Source organism: Oncorhynchus gorbuscha, unplaced genomic scaffold (genome assembly GCF_021184085.1).
Source record: "Oncorhynchus gorbuscha isolate QuinsamMale2020 ecotype Even-year unplaced genomic scaffold, OgorEven_v1.0 Un_scaffold_1041, whole genome shotgun sequence".
NCBI lineage: Eukaryota > Metazoa > Chordata > Actinopteri > Salmoniformes > Salmonidae > Oncorhynchus > Oncorhynchus gorbuscha.
The window spans coordinates 72,764-96,603 of record NW_025745946.1 but is presented as its reverse complement, the minus strand read 5'-3'; the positions used below and the strand labels follow the sequence as shown (position 1 = coordinate 96,603).

At 47.7% G+C, this 23,840-nt stretch overlaps 1 protein-coding gene across 1 annotated transcript in view; it reads right to left on the bottom strand.

The window, feature by feature from the left end:
* Nucleotides 1-23,840, bottom strand: part of LOC124021087 (plexin-B2-like) — a 73,101-nt gene that overhangs the window by 35,643 nt on the left and 13,618 nt on the right. The window contains exons 11-17 of the mRNA XM_046336416.1: nt 14,801-14,912; nt 13,537-13,638; nt 10,247-10,342; nt 9,243-9,330; nt 8,296-8,459; nt 5,462-5,610; nt 4,708-4,834 (exon numbers count right to left, since the gene is read on the bottom strand). Coding sequence (XP_046192372.1) covers nt 4,708-4,834; nt 5,462-5,610; nt 8,296-8,459; nt 9,243-9,330; nt 10,247-10,342; nt 13,537-13,638; nt 14,801-14,912 — 838 coding nt within the window. The remainder of the gene's footprint in view (nt 1-4,707; nt 4,835-5,461; nt 5,611-8,295; nt 8,460-9,242; nt 9,331-10,246; nt 10,343-13,536; nt 13,639-14,800; nt 14,913-23,840) is intronic.

The window sequence follows — 23,840 nt, the reverse complement described above, 5'->3', positions numbered from 1 at the left end:
AACAACCCAGAGCCCACTGTCCAACAACCCAGAGCCCACTGTCCAACAACCCAGAGCCCACTTTCCAACAACCCAGAGCCCACTGTCTAACAACCCAGAGCCCACTGTCTAACAACCCAGAGCCCACTGTCTAACAACCCAGAGCCCACTGTCTAACAACCCAGAGCCCACTGTCCAACAACCCAGAGCCCACTGTCCAACAAACCAGAGCCCACTGTCCAACAAACCAGAGCCCACTGTCCAACAACCCAGAGCCCACTTTCCAACAACCCAGAGCTCACTGTCTAACAACCCAGAGCCCACTGTCTAACAACCCAGAGCCCACTGTCTAACAACCCAGAGCCCACTGTCTAACAACCCAGAGCCCACTGTCTAACAACCCAGAGCCCACTGTCTAACAACCCAGAGCCCACTGTCTAACAACCCAGAGCCCACTGTCTAACAACCCAGAGCCCACTGTCTAACAACCCAGAGCCCACTGTCTAACAACCCAGAGCCCACTGTCTAACAACCCAGAGCCCACTGTCTAACAACCCAGAGCCCACTGTCTAACAACCCAGAGCCCACTTTCCAACAACCCAGAGCCCACTGTCCAACAACCCAGAGCCCACTGTCCAACAACCCAGAGCCCACTGTCCAACAACCCAGAGCCCACTTTCCAACAACCCAGAGCCCACTGTCTAACAACCCAGAGCCCACTGTCTAACAACCCAGAGCCCACTGTCTAACAACCCAGAGCCCACTGTCTAACAACCCAGAGCCCACTGTCTAACAACCCAGAGCCCACTGTCTAACAACCCAGAGCCCACTGTCTAACAACCCAGAGCCCACTGTCTAACAACCCAGAGCCCACTGTCTAACAACCCAGAGCCCACTGTCTAACAACCCAGAGCCCACTGTCTAACAACCCAGAGCCCACTGTCTAACAACCCAGAGCCCACTGTCTAACAACCCAGAGCCCACTGTCTAACAACCCAGAGCCCACTGTCTAACAACCCAGAGCCCACTGGGACCACCAGTTAGACCTCATGTCACGTCCCATTCCCCTTCACTGGTTTATCACCACAACACAGCTACTGAACACTACAACACAGCTACCTAACACCACTTTATCACCACAACACAGCTACTGAACACCACTTTATCACCACAGCACAGCTACTGAACACCACAACACAGCTACCTAACACCACTTTATCACCACAACACAGCTACCTAACACCACTTAGTATTTTATCACCACAATAGCAGTACTTTGTCACCACAACGCAGCTACTGAATACCACTTTATCACCACAACACTGCTACTGAACACCACTTTATCACCACAACACTGCTACTGAACACCACTTTATCACCACAACACTGCTACTGAACACCACTTTATCACCACAACACAGCTACTGAACACTACTTAGTACTTTATCACCACAACACTGCTACTGAACACCACTTTATCACCACAACACAGCTACTGAACACCACTCAGCGGCGCAGGTCCTAATCCAGGCACTTGTCATCTCCCGTCTGGATTATTGCAACTCGCTGTTGGCTGGACTCCCTGCCTGTGCCATTAAACCCCTACAACTCATCCAGAACGCCGCAGCCCGTCTGGTGTTCAACCTTCCCAAGTTCTCTCACGTCACCCCGCTCCTCTGCTCTCTCCACTGGCTTCCAGTTGAAGCTCGCATCCGCTACAAGACCATGGTGCTTGCCTACGGAGCTGTGAGGGGAACGGCACCTCAGTACCTCCAGGCTCTGATCAGGCCCTACACCCAAACAAGGGCACTGCGTTCATCCACCTCTGGCCTGCTCGCCTCCCTACCACTGAGGAAGTACAGTTCCCGCTCAGCCCAGTCAAAACTGTTCGCTGCTCTGGCCCCCCAATGGTGGAACAAACTCCCTCACGACGCCAGGACAGCGGAGTCAATCACCACCTTCCGGAGACACCTGAAACCCCACCTCTTTAAGGAATACCTAGGATAGGATAAGTAATCCTTCTCACCCCCCCCCTTTAAGATTTAGATGCACTATTGTAAAGTGGCTACTGGATGTCATAAGGTGAATGCACCAATTTGTAAGTCGCTCTGGATAAGAGCGTCTGCTAAATGACTTAAATGTAAAATGTAAATGTACTTTATCACCACAACGCAGCTACTGAACACCACTTAGTACTTTATCACCACAACACAGCTACTGAACACCACTTAGTATTTTATCACCACAACACAGCTACTGAACACCACTTTATCACCACAACACAGCTACTGAACACCACTTTATCACCACAACACAGCTACTGAACACCACTTAGTACTTTATCACCACAACACAGCTACTGAACACCACTTTATCACCACAACACAGCTACTGAACACCACTCAGTACTTTATCACCACAACACAGCTACTGGACACCACTTTATCACCACAACACAGCTACTAAACACCACAACACAGCTACTGAACACCACTTTATCACCACAACACAGCTACTGAACACCACTCAGTACTTTATTTTCCACAACACAGCTACTGAACACCACTTTATCACCACAACACAGCTACTGAACACCACTTTATCACCACAACACAGCTACTGAACACCACTTAGTATTTTATCACCACAACACAGCTACTGAACACCACTTTATCACCACAACACAGCTACTGAACACCACTTAGTACTTTATCACCACAACACAGCTACTGAACACCACTTAGTACTTTATCACCACAACACAGCTACTGAACACCACAACACAGCTACTGAACACCACTTTATCACCACAACACAGCTACTGAACACCACTTTATCACCACAACACAGCTACTGAACACCACTTAGTACTTTGTCACCACAACACAGCTACTGAACACCACTTTATCACCACAACACAGCTACTGAACACCACTTTATCACCACAACACAGCTACTGAACACCACTTAGTATTTTATCACCACAACACAGCTACTGAACATCACTTAGTACTGTATTTTCTCATCAAACAGTACTAAGTGTTGCGAGTAGACAGCCAGATCTGGAGCAGACCAACTTAAAACGACGAAGAGACAGACAGAGAGCCAGAGAGCAAACGAGAGCCAGAGAGAGAACGAGAGCCAGAGAGAGAATGAGAGCCAGAGAGAGAACGAGAGCCAGAGAGCAAACGAGAGCCAGAGAGCAAACGAGAGCGAGAGAGCAAACGAGAGCCAGAGAGAGAACGAGAGCGAGGACGAGAGCGAGAGAGCAAACGAGAGCCAGAGAGCAAACGAGAGCCAGAGAGCAAACGAGAGCCAGAGAGAGAACGAGAGCGAGAGAGCAAACGAGAGCCAGAGAGCGAACGAGAGCCAGAGAGAGAACGAGAGCCAGAGAGAGAACGAGAGCCAGAGAGAGAACGAGAGCCAGAGAGAGAACGAGAGCCAGAGAGAGAACGAGAGCCAGAGAGAGAACGAGAGCCAGAGAGCAAACGAGAGCCAGAGAGCAAACGAGAGCCAGAGAGAGAACGAGAGCCAGAGAGCAAACGAGAGCCAGAGAGCAAACGAGAGCGAGAGAGAGAACGAGAGCGAGAGAGAGAACGAGAGCGAGAGAGAACGAGAGCGAGAGAGAGAACGAGAGCGAGAGAGCGAACGAGAGCGAGAGAGAGAACGAGAGCGAGAGAGAGAACGAGAGCGAGAGAGAGAACGAGAGCCAGAGAGAGAACGAGAGCCAGAGAGAGAACGAGAGCCAGAGAGAGAACGAGAGCCAGAGAGCGAACGAGAGCCAGAGAGATAACGAGAGCCAGAGAGCGAACGAGAGCCAGAGAGATAACGAGAGCCAGAGAGCAAACGAGAGCCAGAGAGCAAACGAGAGCCAGAGAGCAAACGAGAGCCAGAGAGCAAACGAGAGCCAGAGAGCAAACGAGAGCCAGAGAGCAAACGAGAGCCAGAGAGCAAACGAGAGCCAGAGAGCAAACGAGAGCCAGAGAGAGAACGAGAGCCAGAGAGCAAACGAGAGCCAGAGAGAGAACGAGAGCCAGAGAGCAAACGAGAGCCAGAGAGCAAACGAGAGCCAGAGAGCAAACGAGAGCCAGAGAGAGAACGAGAGCCAGAGAGCAAACGAGAGCCAGAGAGCAAACGAGAGCGAGAGAGCAAACGAGAGCCAGAGAGCAAACGAGAGCCAGAGAGCAAACGAGAGCCAGAGAGCAAACGAGAGCCAGAGAGAGAACGAGAGCGAGAGAGAACAAAAGAATGTTATGTTCCCTAGAAAATCTGAAGCTTTGATCAAATCTATAAGAATGATAAGTAGCTCAGTACATTCTCATGGGGACATTGTTATTTTGGCAGAAACAAACAAACAAGAAAATACGAACCCCAAAATAAATTAGTGTAAATATTTACCATGAAGTGAAATAGGCTCCCATTATAGATGTGGTTTTGAGTCAATCATTATACTCGTTAAATTCCCCCGTTAAATTCTGTTTCCTTTCAACAGATGCTATTCTGAATTTTAAGAGCATCTCCTAAGAACTAAGTACATTGATGAACGTGGAGATGTAAAACCAGCAGAGAGAGACTAACATAGTGGCTGTATGAGCACTGAGCAGAGCTTTAACCACACTAAGAGCCATGTACAGTATGAAACATCAGATCACTCCTGCAGTGTGACTCTTACAACAGTTAGGAGTCATGTTGGGGTAAAGAATGGCCCTGTAGCCGTATGAAACGTACCCTGTAGGTGAAGAGGACCTCTGAACGTCCTCTCCTGCCCCCCTCCACCTCCACCTCCACTACCCCCTGGTAGATGGGACCTGGGTGGTCCACTGAAGACCGGACCGGACCGATCTCACACACAACACTGGAGAAGACACAGAACAGCTGGAGTAAGACAAAGGCCCGGTTTCTCCACCACACACACAAGCAGACATACTGTACATGTTGTCTTTAATGAAATATGTTATTCGCTGGACATAAAAGTCCATTACAGGCAGGGCTGGTCCTTGCCGTTCTGTCGAGACCAAAAAATGCTACCCCCCCCTTCACAAACCGAGAATAGTCCCAGTAAGCAAAATGATGTTGAAAAGACATCTAAAATATGTATTTTCTAGACGTTTAAATCGGGTTCATTTTCAGTTGTGAATTCAAGTTGAAAAGACGTACAGTCAATAGTTTGGACACCTACTGTACTCATTCAAGGGTTTTTCTTTATTTATTATTTTCTACATTGTAGAATTATAGTGAAGACATCACAACTATGAAATAACATATGGAATCATGTAGTAACCAAAACATGTGTTAATCAAAATACATGTTATATTTGAGATTGTTAAAAAGTCGCCACCCTTTGCCTTGACGACAGCTTTGCACAATCTTGTCAACTTGTCAAAAATGGACGGAAACAAACTTGAAACCACTGATCTTGACAACGGGATGAAACCCCTGGACGACAGCTGTGATTATTCATTTACCCCCACTATCACTATACCTGGTGGAGACAGAGTATCTGTCCCCCTGGTGAACACAGTCCACTCCAGCCACCGTCACCTTCTTAATGTCCTCCTTCTTTATGCCCAGGTTAGACCCTTTAATGGTCACCACTATCCCACCGTTCAGAGGCCCGAAACGAGGGATGATCTGTGGGGAAGAGAGAGAGAGAGGATGATTTAGATGAGTGTGGTAGATTAATATAGAATATAATGGTCAGTGCCATCAGTGTGTATATAGTAGAACAGTCGTTACAGTAGTAGTTCAGTGTGTATATAGTAGAACTGTCGTTACAGTAGTAGTTCAGTGTGTATATAGTAGAACAGTCGTTACAGTAGTATTTCAGGGTGTATATAGTAGAACAGTCTTTACAGTAGTAGTTCAGGGTGTATATAGTAGAACAGTCGTTACAGTAGTAGATCAGTGTGTATATAGTAGTGAACAGTCGTTACAGTAGTAGTTCAGTGTGTATATAGTAGTGAACAGTCGTTACAGTAGTAGTTCAGTGTGTATATAGTAGAACAGTCGTTACAGTAGTAGTTCAGGGTGTATATAGTAGTGAACAGTCGTTACAGTAGTAGTTCAGGGTGTATATAGTAGTGAACAGTCGTTACAGTAGTAGTTCAGTGTGTATATAGTAGTGAACAGTCATTACAGTAGTAGTTCAGTGTGTATATAGTAGAACAGTCGTTACAGTAGTAGTTCAGGGTGTATATAGTAGTGAACAGTCTTATCAGTAGTAGTTCAGTGTGTATATAGTAGTGAACAGTCACTTTACAATAGTAGTTCAGTGTATATATATTAGAACAGTCATTACAAGGTGGTATTTCAGTTCAGTGTATATAGTAGTGAACAGTCGTTACAGTAGTAGTTCAGTGTGTATATAGTAGAACAGTCGTTACAGTAGTAGTTCAGTGTGTATATAGTAGAACAGTCGTTACAGTAGTAGTTCAGTGTGTATATAGTAGTGAACAGTCGTTACAGTAGTAGTTCAGTGTGTATATAGTAGTGAACAGTCGTTACAGTAGTAGTTCAGTGTGTATATATTAGAACAGTCATTACAGTAGTATTTCAGTGTGTATATAGTAGTGAACAGTTGTTACAGTAGTAGTTCAGTGTGTATATAGTAGAACAGTCGTTACAGTAGTAGTTCAGTGTGTATATAGTAGAACAGTCGTTACAGTAGTAGTTCAGTGTGTATATAGTAGTGAACAGTCGTTACAGTAGTAGTTCAGTGTGTATATAGTAGAACAGTCGTTACAGTAGTAGTTCAGTGTGTATATAGTAGTGAACAGTCGTTACAGTAGTAGTTCAGGGTGTATATAGTAGTGAACAGTCGTTACAGTAGTAGTTCAGGGTGTATATAGTAGTGAACAGTCGTTACAGTAGTAGTTCAGGGTGTATATAGTAGAACAGTCGTTACAGTAGTAGTTCAGTGTAGGGGTCGACCGATTAATCGGCATGGCCGATTTCAAGTTATACAATCGGTAACCGGCATTTTGAATACCGATCATGGCCGATTACATTGCACTCCACGAGGAGACTGCGTGGCAGACTGACCACCTGTTATGCGAGTGCAGCAAGGAGCCAAGGTAAGTTGCTAGCTAGCATTAAAATTATTTTATAAAAAAACATCAATCTTAACATAATCACTAGTTAACTACACATGGTTGATGATATTACTAGTTTATCTAGCTTGTCCTGCATTTCATATAATCGATGCGGTGCCTGTTAATTTATTATCAAATCATAGCCTACTTCGCCAAACGGGTGATTTAACAAGCGTATTCGCGAAAAAAGCACTGTCGTTGCACCAACGTATCTAACCATGAACATCAATGCCTTTCTTAAAATCAATACAGAAGTACATTTTTTAAACATGCATATTTAGTTAATATTGCCTGCTTACATGAATTTATTTTAACTAGGGAAATTGTGTCACTTCTCTTGCATTCTGTGCACCAGAGTCAGGGTATATGCAGCAGTTTGGGCCGCCTGGCTCGTTGTGAACTGTGTGGAGACCATTTCTTCCTAACAAAGACCGTAATTATTTGCCAGAATTTTACATAATTATGATTTAACATTGAAGGTTGTGCAATGAAACTGCAATATTTAGACAAAGGGTAGCGCATTTGATAAAATACGGAACGGTTTCGTATTTCATTGAAAAAATAAACGTTTTGTTTTTGAAATGATTGTTTCCGGATTTGACCATATTAATGCCATAAGGCTCGTATTTCTGTGTGTTATTATGTTAAGTCTATGATTTGATATTGGATAGAGCAGTCTGACTGAGTGGTGGTAGGCAGCAGCAGGCTTGTAGGCATTCATTCAAACAGCCCTTTCCTGTGGTTGCCAGCAGCTCTTCACAATGCTTCAAGCATTGCTCTGTTTATGACTTCAAGCCTATCAATTCCCGAGATTAGGCTGGCAATACTAAAGTGCCTATAAGAACATGCAATAGTCAAAGGTATATGAAATACAAATGGTATAGAGAGAAATAGTCCTATAATTCCTATAATAACTACAACCTCAAACTTCTTACCTGGGAATATTGAAGACTCATGTTAAAAGGAACCACCAGCTTTCATATGTTCTCATGTTCTGAGCAAGGAACTGAAACGTTAGCTTTCTTACATGGCACATATTGCACTTTTACTTTCTTCTCCAACACTTTGTTTTTGCATTATTTAAACCAAATTGAACATGGGAAAGTTGAGGACAGCATGTGTAAGAGAAGAGTAAGACAGTGACCGCTAAAGGGAAGAAGACAGGAAGGAAGAGTGCACCAGACAGAGGAGAACACCTCTAGTGATAATCAGAGACTGTTCTCACCTCAGTGATCTTGGGGTTGGGGCACTGAGCTGGTTCTTGGGACCGGCACAATTCTCTGTACACACAGGACCTCATGTTGGCACACCACACACAGCTGTATTTGGGGTCAGCATTCTTACACAGGCTGCAGTCCTCACGACCCAGAGAACAGTTATACAACACCACTAATAGATGGAGAGGAGAGGAAGAGGGAGAGAAAGGATAGAGTGAGAGGAGAGAGAGGAGATGGAAGAAAAGGAGAGAGGAAGGGGAGAGGAGGAGGATAGAGAGAGAGGAGAAGGTAGAATGGGAGAGAGGAGGAGGGGGAGAGTGAAGAGGGTAGAATGGAGAGAGTAGGAGTGAGAGTAGGTAGAGAAGAGCAGGGGAGAGGTGGAGGATAGAGTGAGGAGAGAGAGGGTAGAATGGAAGAGGGGGGAGAGGGTAGAATGGGAGAGAGGAGGAGTGAGAGTAGGTAGAGAAGAGCAGGGGAGAGGTGGAGGATAGAGTGAGAGGAGAGAGAATGGAGGCAAAATGGAAGAGAGGAGGAAGGGAGAGAGAAGAGGGTAGAATGGAGAGAGAGGAGAGTAGGTAGAGAAGAGCAGGGGAGAGGTGGATGATAGAGAGAGGTAGAGAGAGGAGAGGTAGAATGGGAGAGAGGAGGAGGGGGGAGGGAAGCAGGGGGGGGGGGGGGTTGAGAGAAGGGGAAAGGGATCAAGCAACAACTCCATACCAATAACCCACCAGCCTGTACAGGGTTCACATCTTATTCAAACAAGCTTGAACTTTGTCCCAATGTATGAATAATAATAATACAATAATAATGGCTGAATATTAAACATGTCCAATACTGGGGTTATCCAACGCAGGTCCATTAAGGTGGAAGAGTTGAAATGGATCAACAGTTGTTTGAACAGTGCATTGAACAGCAGCGCTGCATCAACTCCAGTGTGTCAGACGGTCTGACTCACCAGTCAGAGTGCTGTCAATCTTCTTCTCTGTGTCTCGGTCTTTGATGTGGAAGAACACATTGACCTCCTGCTCCTTGTCGTAGGCAAACTAACACACAGGATATACACAACAGAGAAAAATGACATCTGAGTTACTGAGGGCCAGAGACATGTCAAAACACACTTGCTGGCTCTTTTTCTCACTCACACAGGACCCCACCACACACACACACACACACACACACACACACACACACACACACACACACACACACACACACACACACACACACACACACACACACACACACACACACACACACACACACACACACACACACACACACACACACACACACACCAGGGTTTCTGTTAACTGGTTATAGCTGGCTTTTGGACAATTAAAAATCTGACCCAGAGTCTGTTTGGAATAGGCTATTTCTTTCTTGCACAGAATCACAAGCTGACCAATAGGTCAACTGTTCTATTGTGGGGGATATTAGATTGACAGGCTGGTGATTCTGCTGTTCTTTACTCGTCTTGTTGTCTGAGGAGATGTCGGTGTGGACAGTTATTCTATCATCTTCACCGTGAGCATCGTTGCATGTTCTGTTACGATGAATTACCATAATGTAAATGTTATTTCTGTCACTTTGAGCACCATGGGTGGACGCCCTAATCAGGTTACCACCCTAACCCTAACCACCCAATGCATATGGGTCCGGCAAACTTCTCAAACGTCTTAAATTATAATACTTCCTGTCAAATATCCAGCACCACATTTTCCTAACAAAAACACTGACATGCACGCATGTACACACAATCCACACACAACATAGCTTTTAACTCCATACTGGCAGCCTCTCAAACTCTGTATGAAAACAGATGGGTGGAGAGGCAGAGAGAGTTAGAGTACTGGCTGGAGGTGAATGTCTTTGGGACTGAGAGAAAAGACTTGTACTGCTCATGTGGGGCGCTGGGATGTAAAACCTGTGTTGTCTCAAATAGAGGTGGATATTACTGACCTCATAACCCTTGAAGTTGAACTTTAACCCCTCATTAAAGGTGAACTCTTCCTCCGTGTGTTTCATGAGCTCCGTGCCAATTTTAAATGTGTGATCCTGGAGAGAGAGAGAGACAGAGACCCACACAGGACAGACAGACACACACAGGACAGACAAGAGACCCACACACAGGACAAGAGATACACACAGGACAAGAGATACACACAGGACAAGAGATACACACAGGACAAGAGACACACACAGGACAAGAGACACACACAGGACAAGAGACACACACAGGACGAGAGACACACACAGGACGAGAGATACACACAGGACGAGAGAAACACACAGGACGAGAGAAACACACAGGACAAGAGACACACACAGGACAAGAGACACACACAGGACAAGAGATACACACAGGACAAGAGACACACACAGGACAAGAGATACACACAGGACAAGAGATACACACAGGACAAGAGATACACACAGGACAAGAGATACACACAGGACAAGAGAAACACACAGGACAAGAGATACACACAGGACAAGAGATACACACAGGACAAGAGAAACACACAGGACAAGAGAAACACACAGGACAAGAGATACACACAGGACAAGAGATACACACAGGACAAGAGATACACACAGGACAAGAGATACACACAGGACAAGAGATACACACAGGACAAGAGATACACACAGGACAAGAGATACACACAGGACAAGAGAAACACACAGGACAAGAGAAACACACAGGACAAGAGACACACACAGGACAAGAGACACACAGGACAAGAGACACACAGGACAAGAGATACACACAGGACAAGAGAAACACACAGGACAAGAGAAACACACAGGACAAGAGAAACACACAGGACAAGAGAAACACACAGGACAAGAGAAACACACAGGACAAGAGATACACACAGGACAAGAGATACACACAGGACAAGAGATACACACAGGACAAGAGATACACACAGGACAAGAGATACACACAGGACAAGAGATACACACAGGACAAGAGATACACACAGGACAAGAGAAACACACAGGACAAGAGAAACACACAGGACAAGAGAAACACACAGGACAAGAGACACACACAGGACAAGAGACACACAGGACAAGAGACACACAGGACAAGAGAAACACACAGGACAAGAGAAACACAGGACAAGAGAAACACACAGGACAAGAGAAACACACAGGACAAGAGAAACACACAGGACAAGAGAAACACACAGGACAAGAGATACACACAGGACAAGAGATACAAGGACAAGAGAAACACACAGGACAAGAGAAACACACAGGACAAGAGATACACACAGGACAAGAGATACACACAGGACAAGAGATACACACAGGACAAGAGATACACACAGGACAAGAGATACACACAGGACAAGAGAAACACACAGGACAAGAGAAACACACAGGACAAGAGACACACACAGGACAAGAGACACACAGGACAAGAGAAACACACAGGACAAGAGATACACACAGGACAAGAGAAACACACAGGACAAGAGAAACACACAGGACAAGAGAAACACACAGGACAAGAGAAACACACAGGACAAGAGAAACACACAGGACAAGAGAAACACACAGGACAAGAGATACACACAGGACAGAGATACACACAGGACAAGAGAAACACACAGGACAAGAGAAACACACAGGACAAGAGATACACACAGGACAAGAGAAACACACAGGACAAGAGATACACACAGGACAAGAGATACACACAGGACAAGAGAAACACACAGGACAAGAGAAACACACAGGACAGAGATACACACAGGACAGAGATACACACAGGACAAGAGATACACACAGGACAAGAGATACACACAGGACAAGAGAAACACACAGGACAAGAGATACACACAGGACAAGAGATACACACAGGACAAGAGAAACACACAGGACAGAGAAACACACAGGACAAGAGATACACACAGGACAAGAGAAACACACAGGACAAGAGATACACACAGGACAAGAGATACACACAGGACAAGAGACACACACAGGACAGAGAAACACACAGCACAAGAGATACACACAGCACAAGAGATACACACAGGACAAGAGATACACACAGGACAGGGACACACACAGGACAGAGATACACACAGGACAAGAGATACACACAGGACAAGAGACACACACAGGACAGAGAAACACACAGGACAAGAGATACACACAGGACAAGAGAAACACACAGGACAAGAGAAACACACAGGACAGAGATACACACAGGACAGAGATACACACAGGACAAGAGAAACACAGGACAAGAGATACACACAGGACAAGAGAAACACACAGGACAAGAGATACACACAGGACAAGAGAAACACACAGGACAGAGAAACACACAGGACAAGAGAAACACACAGGACAAGAGATACACACAGGACAAGAGACACACACAGGACAGAGAAACACACAGGACAAGAGATACACACAGCACAAGAGATACACACAGGACAAGAGATACACACAGGACAAGAGATACACACAGGACAGAGACACACACAGGACAGAGATACACACAGGACAAGAGAGCATGTATATTAGAATGAGTAGAAGTCAGTCAGGCTGTCAGGCACAACAAACCATATTAGATAAACAGCACTGTACATGATCTAATAGTGAACGAGGAAGAAAAGAGGAACAGCCAAGTTAATCATCAATGATAGACGATGACTAAATAGGTGTCTGAAATGGCACCCTATTCCCTACAGTAAACCCAAAATGGCACCCTATTCCCTACAGTAAACCCAAAATGGCACCCTATTCCCTACAGTAAACCCAAAATGGCACCCTATTCCCTACAGTGAAACCAAAATGGCACCCTATTCCCTACAGTGAAACCAAAATGGCACCCTATTCCCTACAGTGAAACCAAAATGGCACCCTATTCCCTACAGTAAACCCAAAATGGCACCCTATTCCCTACAGTAAACCCAAAATGGCACCCTAGTCCCTACAGTGAAACCAAAATGGCACCCTATTCCCTACAGTAAACCCAAAATGGCACCCTATTCCCTACAGTGAAACCAAAATGTCATCCTAGTCCCTACAGTGAAACCAAAACGGCACCCTATTCCCTACAGTGAACCCAAAATGGCACCCTATTCCCTATATCGTGCACTCAAATGGCACCCTATTCCCTAAGTAGTGCACTCAAATGGCAGCCTATTACCTAAGTAGTGCACAGTATAGGTAATATGGTGTCATTAGGGACGCAAGCCTAAAAGCTGTGTCTATCTCACCTTGTATATGTCCAGGTTCTTCCCTTGGAAGCTGATGGGGATGAGGTAGCCTACAGGGATGAGATGAGGGTCTGGGTTCTCAAACTGAGGACAGCTATCAGCCTGGAGGGAGAACAGAAGGTAGCTGGTTTAATCAGAGAGACAGACAGACAGACATACATACAGGCAGACACACAGAGAGACACACAGACAGACAGAGACATACAGGCAGACAGAGAGACATACAGGCAGACAGAGAGACATACAGGCAGACAGAGACACACAGACATACAGACACACAGGCAGACAGGCAGAGAGACATACAGACAGACAGAGAGACATACAGACATACAGACAGGCAGATAGAGAGACATACAGGCAGACATACAGGCAGACAGACATGCAGACAGACAGACATACAGGCAGACAGACATACAGGCAGTCATACAGGCAGACAGACAGGCAGACAGACATGCAGACAGACATGCAGACAGACAGGCTTACAGGCAGATAGAGAGACATACAGGCAGACATACAGGCAGATACAGAGACATACAGGCAGACATACAGGCAGACAGACATACAGGCAGACAGACATACAGGCAGACACAGACAGACATACAGGCAGACAGACACAGGCAGACAGACACAGACAGACAGACACACAGGCAGACAGACATACAGGCAGACAGACATACAGGCAGACAGACATACAGGCAGACAGACATACAGGCAGACAGACATACAGGCAGACAGACATACAGGCAGGCAGACATACAGGCAGGCAGGCAGACATACAGGCAGGCAGACATACAGGCAGGCAGGCAGACATACAGGCAGGCAGGCAGGCAGGCAGGCAGGCAGGCAGGCAGGCAGGCAGACACACATACAGACAGACAGACATACAGGCAGACAGACAGACAGACAGGCAGGCAGGCATACAGGCAGACAGGTCGGAGCTTGCCAGTTGCCACCTATAAGCCAGAAAGTCAGTAACAGATACAAGCTGGCTCAATTGCCAGGTAGCAATTGTAAATGAGAACTTGTTCTCAACTTGCCTACCTGGTTAAATAAAGGTGAAATAAAATAAATAAATAAAAGAGACAATAGCTCTTTATCAATTAATCTTCCTTCACTTCCTCACGTCCTCTCTTCTGGCCTGCTTCTCAAAAGGTATTGGACCTTCTTCTTGAGGAGGCGGGGAGAGAGGACACAAGGAGTTGTGGAAAGACAAATGGAGTTTGAGCCAAACTGTGTAGTTCACTGAGACAGGGCTTCCTCCTACTTGTTGGGCTTTGACGATGTGAGCTCCATCTACAGAGACATCTCTGTCACTGCAGGTGTGGTCCTGGGCATTCCACTGGCACTGCCACTCACTGGTCACACATGCTATACACCTGGGGACAATCAACCAATAGAAGGAAGAGACAAGGAGTCAGAGTTTATATAGCCAATGAGAACAGAAATCCTCAAAGGTGTTCCGTGTAAAATGACAGAATAACTGTCAGAAAAGCGTCAATAACGGGGGTCTCCATAAAGCAGTGGTCACCTACAGGTCCATCTTCAAGGCATTCCTAGTCCATCACCTTGCACTCCTATTGGTCTTACAGTGCTGCTGGGTAGGCAAAGTGTTCCAACCATTTCATTTGTCTGAAGGGACAAACTCCACGACCAGAGAAAGACCGTCAAGGAATACAGCAAACAGTTGCTGTTTTTATGAGTGAGTTCTTTAAGCTTTTATTCAGGACTGTCAACACTGTTTTTATGAGTGAGTTCTTTAAGCTTTTATTCAGGACTGTCAACACTGTTTTTATGAGTGAGTTCTTTAAGCTTTTATTCAGGACTGTCAACACTGTTTTTATGAGTGAGTTCTTTAAGCTTTTATTCAGGACTGTCAACACTGTTTTTATGAGTGAGTTCTTTAAGCTTTTATTCAGGACTGTCAACACTGTTTTTATGAGTGAGTTCTTTAAGCTTTTATTCAGGACTGTCAACACTGTTTTTATGAGTGAGTTCTTTAAGCTTTTATTCAGGACTGTCAACACTGTTTTTATGAATGAGTTATTTAAGCTTTTATTCAGGACTGTCGACACTGTTTTTATGAGTGAGTTCTTTAAGCTTTTATTCAGGACTGTCAACACTGTTTTTATGAATGAGTTCTTTAAGCTTTTATTCAGGACTGTCAACACTGTTTTTATGAATGAGTTCTTTAAGCTTTTATTCAGGACTGTCAACACTGTTTTTATGAGTGAGTTCTTTAAGCTTTTATTCAGGACTGTCAACACTGTTTTTATGAGTGAGTTCTTTAAGCTTTTATTCAGGACTGTCAACACTGTTTTTATGAGTGAGTTCTTTAAGCTTTTATTCAATACTGTCAACACTGTTTTTATAAATGAGTTATTTAAGCTTTTATTCAGGACTGTCAACACTGTTTTTATGAGTGAGTTCTTTAAGCTTTTATTCAGGACTGTCAACACTGTTTTTATGAATGAGTTCTTTAAGCTTTTATTCAGGACTGTCAACACTGTTTTTATGAATGAGTTCTTTAAGCTTTTATTCAGGACTGTCAACACTGTTTTTATGAGTGAGTTCTTTAAGCTTTTATTCAGGACTGTCAACACTGTTTTTATGAGTGAGTTCTTTAAGCTTTTATTCAGGACTGTCAACACTGTTTTTATGAGTGAGTTCTTTAAGCTTTTATTCAATACTGTCAACACTGTTTTTATAAATGAGTTATTTAAGCTTTTATTCAGGACTGTCAACACTGTTTTTATGAGTGAGTTCTTTAAGCTTTTATTCAGGACTGTCAACACTGTTTTTATGAGTGAGTTCTTTAAGCTTTTATTCAATACTGTCAACACTGTTTTTATAAATGAGTTATTTAAGCTTTTATTCAGGACTGTCAACACTGTTTTTATGAGTGAGTTCTTTAAGCTTTTATTCAGGACTGTCAACACTGTTTTTATGCAACACTTTTACAAAAACAAATGTGCTTCTCCCTACTTCCACTCGTGCTGAGTAGCCGTGTATCAACAGGCCTGCTGTTTAATTATCAGCAGCTCGTCACGTCTATTTCAATATCCAGGAATATTTCACTTCTGGTCATAGGAACATCATGAATTAGAGCATCAGGCAGAAATAATGTGGTGCGACTTGAGTTTGGCCATCAGGTGGAAGACGGTGTCCCCTCTCTATTGGTCAGCCTCACCGGAGGAAAGGAGAAAGCAGGGACTATGAGAGGTGGACCCTCTCTATTGGTCAGCCTCACCGGAGGAAAGGAGAAAGCAGGGACTATGAGAGGTGGACCCTCTCTATTGGGAAAGGAGAAAGCAGGGACTCCCTCTCTATTGGTCAGCTCACCGGAGGAAAGGAGAAAGCAGGGACTATGAGAGGTGGACCCTCTCTATTGGTCAGCCTCACCGGAGGAAAGGAGAAAGCAGGGACTATGAGAGGTGGACCCTCTCTATTGGTCAGCCTCACCGGAGGAAAGGAGAAAGCAGGGACTATGAGAGGTGGACCCTCTCTATTGGTCAGCCTCACCGGAGGAAAGGAGAAAGCAGGGACTATGAGAGGTGGAGGAAAGGAGAAAGCCTATGAGAGGTGGACCCTCTCTATTGGTCAGCCTCACCGGAGGAAAGGAGAAAGCAGGGACTATGAGAGGTGGACCCTCTCTATTGGTCAGCCTCACCGGAGGAAAGGAGAAAGCAGGGACTATGAGAGGTGGACCCTCTCTATTGGTCAGCCTCACCGGAGGAAAGGAGAAAGCAGGGACTATGAGAGGTGGACCCTCTCTATTGGTCAGCCTCACCGGAGGAAAGGAGAAAGCAGGGACTATGAGAGGTGGACCCTCTCTATTGGTCAGCCTCACCGGAGGAAAGGAGAAAGCAGGGACTATGAGAGGTGGACCCTCTCTATTGGTCAGCCTCACCGGAGGAAAGGAGAAAGCAGGGACTATGAGAGGTGGACCCTCTCTATTGGTCAGCCTCACCGGAGGAAAGGAGAAAGCAGGGACTATGAGAGGTGGACCCTCTCTATTGGTCAGCCTCACCGGAGGAAAGGAGAAAGCAGGGACTATGAGAGGTGGACCCTCTCTATTGGTCAGCCTCACCGGAGGAAAGGAGAAAGCAGGGACTATGAGGAAAGGTGGACCCTCTCTATTGGTCAGCCTCACCGGAGGAAAGGAGAAAGCAGGGACTATGAGAGGTGTCCCTCTCTATTGGTCAGCCTCACCGGAGGAAAGGAGAAAGCAGGGACTATGAGAGGTGGACCCTCTCTATTGGTCAGCCTCACCGGAGGAAAGGAGAAAGCAGGGACTATGAGAGGTGGACCCTCTCTATTGGTCAGCCTCACCGGAGGAAAGGAGAAAGCAGGGACTATGAGAGGTGGACCCTCTCTATTGGTCAGCCTCACCGGAGGAAAGGAGAAAGCAGGGACTATGAGAGGTGGACCCTCTCTATTGGTCAGCCTCACCGGAGGAAAGGAGAAAGCAGGGACTATGAGAGGTGGACCCTCTCTATTGGTCAGCCTCACCGGAGGAAAGGAGAAAGCAGGGACTATGAGAGGTGGACCCTCTCTATTGGTCAGCCTCACCGGAGGAAAGGAGAAAGCAGGGACTATGAGAGGTGGACCCTCTCTATTGGTCAGCCTCACCGGAGGAAAGGAGAAAGCAGGGACTATGAGAGGTGGACCCTCTCTATTGGTCAGCCTCACCGGAGGAAAGGAGAAAGCAGGGACTATGAGAGGTGGACCCTCTCTATTGGTCAGCCTCACCGGAGGAAAGGAGAAAGCAGGGACTATGAGAGGTGGACCCTCTCTATTGGTCAGCCTCACCGGAGGAAAGGAGAAAGCAGGGACTATGAGAGGTGGACCCTCTCTAGGTCAGCCTCACCGGGAAAGGAGAAAGCTATGAGAGGTGGACCCTCTCTATTGGTCAGCCTCACCGGAGGAAAGGAGAAAGCAGGGACTATGAGAGGTGGACCCTCTCTATTGGTCAGCCTCACCGGAGGAAAGGAGAAAGCAGGGACTATGAGAGGTGGACCCTCTCTATTGGTCAGCCTCACCGGAGGAAAGGAGAAAGCAGGGACTATGAGAGGTGGACCCTCTCTATTGGTCAGCCTCACCGGAGGAAAGGAGAAAGCAGGGACTATGAGAGGTGGACCCTCTCTATTGGTCAGCCTCACCGGAGGAAAGGAGAAAGCAGGGACTATGAGAGGTGGACCCTCTCTATTGGTCAGCCTCACCGGAGGAAAGGAGAAAGCAGGGACTATGAGAGGTGGACCCTCTCTATTGGTCAGCCTCACCGGAGGAAAGGAGAAAGCAGGGACTATGAGAGGTGGACCCTCTCTATTGGTCAGCCTCACCGGAGGAAAGGAGAAAGCAGGGACTATGAGAGGTGGACCCTCTCTATTGGTCAGCCTCACCGGAGGAAAGGAAAAGAGGTGGACCCCTCTCTATTGGACTATGAGGAAAGGAGGACCCTCTCTATTGGTCAGCCTCACCGGAGGAAAGGAGAAAGCAGGGACTATGAGAGGTGGACCCTCTCTATTGGTCAGCCTCACCGGAGGAAAGGAGAAAGCAGGGACTATGAGAGGTGGACCCTCTCTATTGGTCAGCCTCACCGGAGGAAAGGAGAAAGCAGGGACTATGAGAGGTGGACCCTCTCTATTGGTCAGCCTCACCGGAGGAAAGGAGAAAGCAGGGACTATGAGAGGTGGACCCTCTCTATTGGTCAGCCTCACCGGAGGAAAGGAGAAAGCAGGGACTATGAGAGGTGGACCCTCTCTATTGGTCAGCCTCACCGGAGGAAAGGAGAAAGCAGGGACTATGAGAGGTGGACCTCTCTATTGGTCAGCCTCACCGGAGGAAAGGAGAAAGCAGGGACTATGAGAGGTGGACCCTCTCTATTGGTCAGCCTCACCGGAGGAAAGGAGAAAGCAGGGACTATGAGAGGTGGACCCTCTCTATTGGTCAGCCTCACCGGAGGAAAGGAGAAAGCAGGGACTATGAGAGGTGGACCCTCTCTATTGGTCAGCCTCACCGGAGGAAAGGAGAAAGCAGGGACTATGAGAGGTGGACCCCTCTCTATTGGTCAGCCTCACCGGAGGAAAGGAGAAAGCAGGGACTATGAGAGGTGGACCCTCTCTATTGGTCAGCCTCACCGGAGGAAAGGAGAAAGCAGGGACTATGAGAGGTGGACCCTCTCTATTGGTCAGCCTCACCGGAGGAAAGGAGAAAGCAGGGACTATGAGAGGTGGACCCTCTCTATTGGTCAGCCTCACCGGAGGAAAGGAGAAAGCAGGGACTATGAGAGGTGGACCCTCTCTATTGGTCAGCCTCACCGGAGGAAAGGAGAAAGCAGGGACTATGAGAGGTGGACCCTCTCTATTGGTCAGCCTCACCGGAGGAAAGGAGAAAGCAGGGACTATGAGAGGTGGACCCTCTCTATTGGTCAGCCTCACCGGAGGAAAGGAGAAAGCAGGGACTATGAGAGGTGGACCCTCTCTATTGGTCAGCCTCACCGGAGGAAAGGAGAAAGCAGGGACTATGAGAGGTGGACCCTCTCTATTGGTCAGCCTCACCGGAGGAAAGGAGAAAGCAGGGACTATGAGAGGTGGACCCTCTCTATTGGTCAGCCTCACCGGAGGAAAGGAGAAAGCAGGGACTATGAGAGGTGGACCCTCTCTATTAGTCAGCCTCACCGGAGGAAAGGAGAAAGCAGGGACTATGAGAGGTGGACCCTCTCTATTGGTCAGCCTCACCGGAGGAAAGGAGAAAGCAGGGACTATGAGAGGTGGACCCTCTCTATTGGTCAGCCTCACCGGAGGAAAGGAGAAAGCAGGGACTAGGGACTATGAGAGGTGGACCCTCTCTATTGGTCAGCCTCACCGGAGGAAAGGAGAAAGCAGGGACTATGAGAGGTGGACCCTCTCTATTGGTCAGCCTCACCGGAGGAAAGGAGAAAGCAGGGACTATGAGAGGTGGACCCTCTCTATTGGTCAGCCTCACCGGAGGAAAGGAGAAAGCAGGGACTATGAGAGGTGGACCCTCTCTATTGGTCAGCCTCACCGGAGGAAAGGAGAAAGCAGGGACTATGAGAGGTGGACCCTCTCTATTGGTCAGCCTCACCGGAGGAAAGGAGAAAGCAGGGACTATGAGAGGTGGACCCTCTCTATTGGTCAGCCTCACCGGAGGAAAGGAGAAAGCAGGGACTATGAGAGGTGGACCCTCTCTATTGGTCAGCCTCACCGGAGGAAAGGAGAAAGCAGGGACTATGAGAGGTGGACCCTCTCTATTGGTCAGCCTCACCGGAGGAAAGGAGAAAGCAGGGACTATGAGAGGTGGACCCTCTCTATTGGTCAGCCTCACCGGAGGAAAGGAGAAAGCAGGGACTATGAGAGGTGGACCCTCTCTATTGGTCAGCCTCACCGGAGGAAAGGAGAAAGCAGGGACTATGAGAGGTGGACCCTCTCTTTGGTCAGCCTCACCGGAGGAAAGGAGAAAGCAGGGACTATGAGAGGTGGACCCTCTCTATTGGTCAGCCTCACCGGAGGAAAGGAGAAAGCAGGGACTATGAGAGGTGGACCTCTCTATTAGTCAGCCTCACCGGAGGAAAGGAGAAAGCAGGGACTATGAGAGGTGGACCCTCTCTATTAGTCAGCCTCACCGGAGGAAAGGAGAAAGCAGGGACTATGAGAGGTGGACCCTCTATTAGTCAGCCTCACCGGAGGAAAGGAGAAAGCAGGGACTATGAGAGGTGGACCCTCTATTAGTCAGCCTCACCGGAGGAAAGGAGAAAGCAGGGACTATGAGAGGTGGACCCTCTCTATTGGTCAGCCTCACCGGAGGAAAGGAGAAAGCAGGGACTATGAGAGGTGGACCCTCTCTATTGGTCAGCCTCACCGGAGGAAAGGAGAAAGCAGGGACTATGAGAGGTGGACCCTCTCTATTGGTCAGCCTCACCGGAGGAAAGGAGAAAGCAGGGACTATGAGAGGACCCTCTCTAAGTCAGACCGGAGGAAAGGAGAAAGCAGGGACTATGAGAGGTGGACCCTCTCTATTAGTCAGCCTCACCGGAGGAAAGGAGAAAGCAGGGACTATGAGAGGTGGACCTCTCTATTGGTCAGCCTCACCGGAGGAAAGGAGAAAGCAGGGACTATGAGAGGTGGACCCTCTCTATTGGTCAGCCTCACCGGAGGAAAGGAGAAAGCAGGGACTATGAGAGGTGGACCCTCTCTATTGGTCAGCCTCACCGGAGGAAAGGAGAAAGCAGGGACTAGCCTCACCGAGGAAAGGAGAAAGCAGGGACCCCCTCTCTATTAGTCAGCCCCTCCTATTAGTCACCGGAGGAAAGGAGAAAGCAGGGACTATGAGAGGTGGACCCTCTCTATTAGTCAGCCTCACCGGAGGAAAGGAGAAAGCAGGGACTATGAGAGGTGGACCCTCTATTAGTCAGCCTCACCGAGGAAAGGAGAAAGCAGGGACTATGAGAGGTGGACCCTCTCTATTAGTCAGCCTCACCGGAGGAAAGGAGAAAGCAGGGACTATGAGAGGTGGACCCTCTCTATTAGTCAGCCTCACCGGAGGAAAGGAGAAAGCAGGGACTATGAGAGGTGGACCCTCTATTGGTCAGCCTTGGTCAGGTCAGCTCACCGGAGGAAAGGAGAAAGCAGGGACTATGAGAGGTGGACCCTCTCTATTGGTCAGCCTCACCGGAGGAAAGGAGAAAGCAGGGACTATGAGAGGTGGACCCTCTCTATTAGTCAGCCTCACCGGAGGAAAGGAGAAAGGGACAGGGACTATGAGAGGTGGACCCTCTCTATTAGTCAGCCTCACCGGAGGAAAGGAGAAAGCAGGGACTATGAGAGGTGGACCCTCTCTATTAGTCAGCCTCACCGGAGGAAAGGAGAAAGCAGGGACTATGAGAGGTGGACCCTCTCTATTGGTCAGCCTCACCGGAGGAAAGGAGAAAGCAGGGACTATGAGAGGTGGACCCTCTCTATTGGTCAGCCTCACCGGAGGAAAGGAGAAAGCAGGGACTATGAGAGGTGGACCCTCTCTATTGGTCAGCCTCACCGGAGGAAAGGAGAAAGCAGGGACTATGAGAGGTGGACCCTCTCTATTGGTCAGCCTCACCGGAGGAAAGGAGAAAGCAGGGACTATGAGAGGTGGACCCTCTCTATTGTCAGCCTCACCGGAGGAAAGGAGAAAGCAGGGACTATGAGAGGTGGACCTCTCTATTGGTCAGCCTCACCAGAGGAAAGGAGAAAGCAGGGACTATGAGAGGTGGACCCTCTCTATTGGTCAGCCTCACCAGAGGAAAGGAGAAAGCAGGGACTATGAGAGGTGGACCCTCTCTATTGGTCAGCCTCACCAGAGGAAAGGAGAAAGCAGGGACTATGAGAGGTGGACCCTCTCTATTAGTCAGCCTCACCGGAGGAAAGGAGAAAGCAGGGACTATGAGAGGTGGACCCTCTATTAGTCAGCCTCACCGGAGGAAAGGAGAAAGCAGGGACTATGAGAGGTGGACCCTCTCTATTAGTCAGCCTCACCGGAGGAAAGGAGAAAGCAGGGACTATGAGAGGTGGACCCTCTCTATTAGTCAGCCTCACCGGAGGAAAGGAGAAAGCAGGGACTATGAGAGGTGGACCCTCTCTATTAGTCAGCCTCACCGGAGGAAAGGAGAAAGCAGGGACTATGAGAGGTGGACCCTCTATTAGTCAGCCTCACCGGAGGAAAGGAGAAAGCAGGGACTATGAGAGGTGGACCCTCTATTAGTCAGCCTCACCGGAGGAAAGGAGAAAGCAGGGACTATGAGAGGTGGACCCTCTCTATTGGTCAGCCTCACCGGAGGAAAGGAGAAAGCAGGGACTATGAGAGGTGGACCCTCTCTATTGGTCAGCCTCACCGGAGGAAAGGAGAAAGCAGGGACTATGAGAGGTGGACCCTCTCTATTAGTCAGCCTCACCGGAGGAAAGGAGAAAGCAGGGACTATGAGAGGTGGACCCTCTCTATTGGTCAGCCTCACCGGAGGAAAGGAGAAAGCAGGGACTATGAGAGGTGGACCCTCTATTGGTCAGCCTCACCGGAGGAAAGGAGAAAGCAGGGACTATGAGAGGTGGACCCTCTCTATTGGTCAGCCTCACCGGAGGAAAGGAGAAAGCAGGGACTATGAGAGGTGGACCCTCTCTAGAGGAAAGGAGAAAGCAGGGACTGGACCCTCTCTATTGGTCAGCCTCACCGAGGAAAGGAGAAAGCAGGGACTATGAGAGGTGGACCCTCTCTATTAGTCAGCCTCACCGGAGGAAAGGAGAAAGCAGGGACTATGA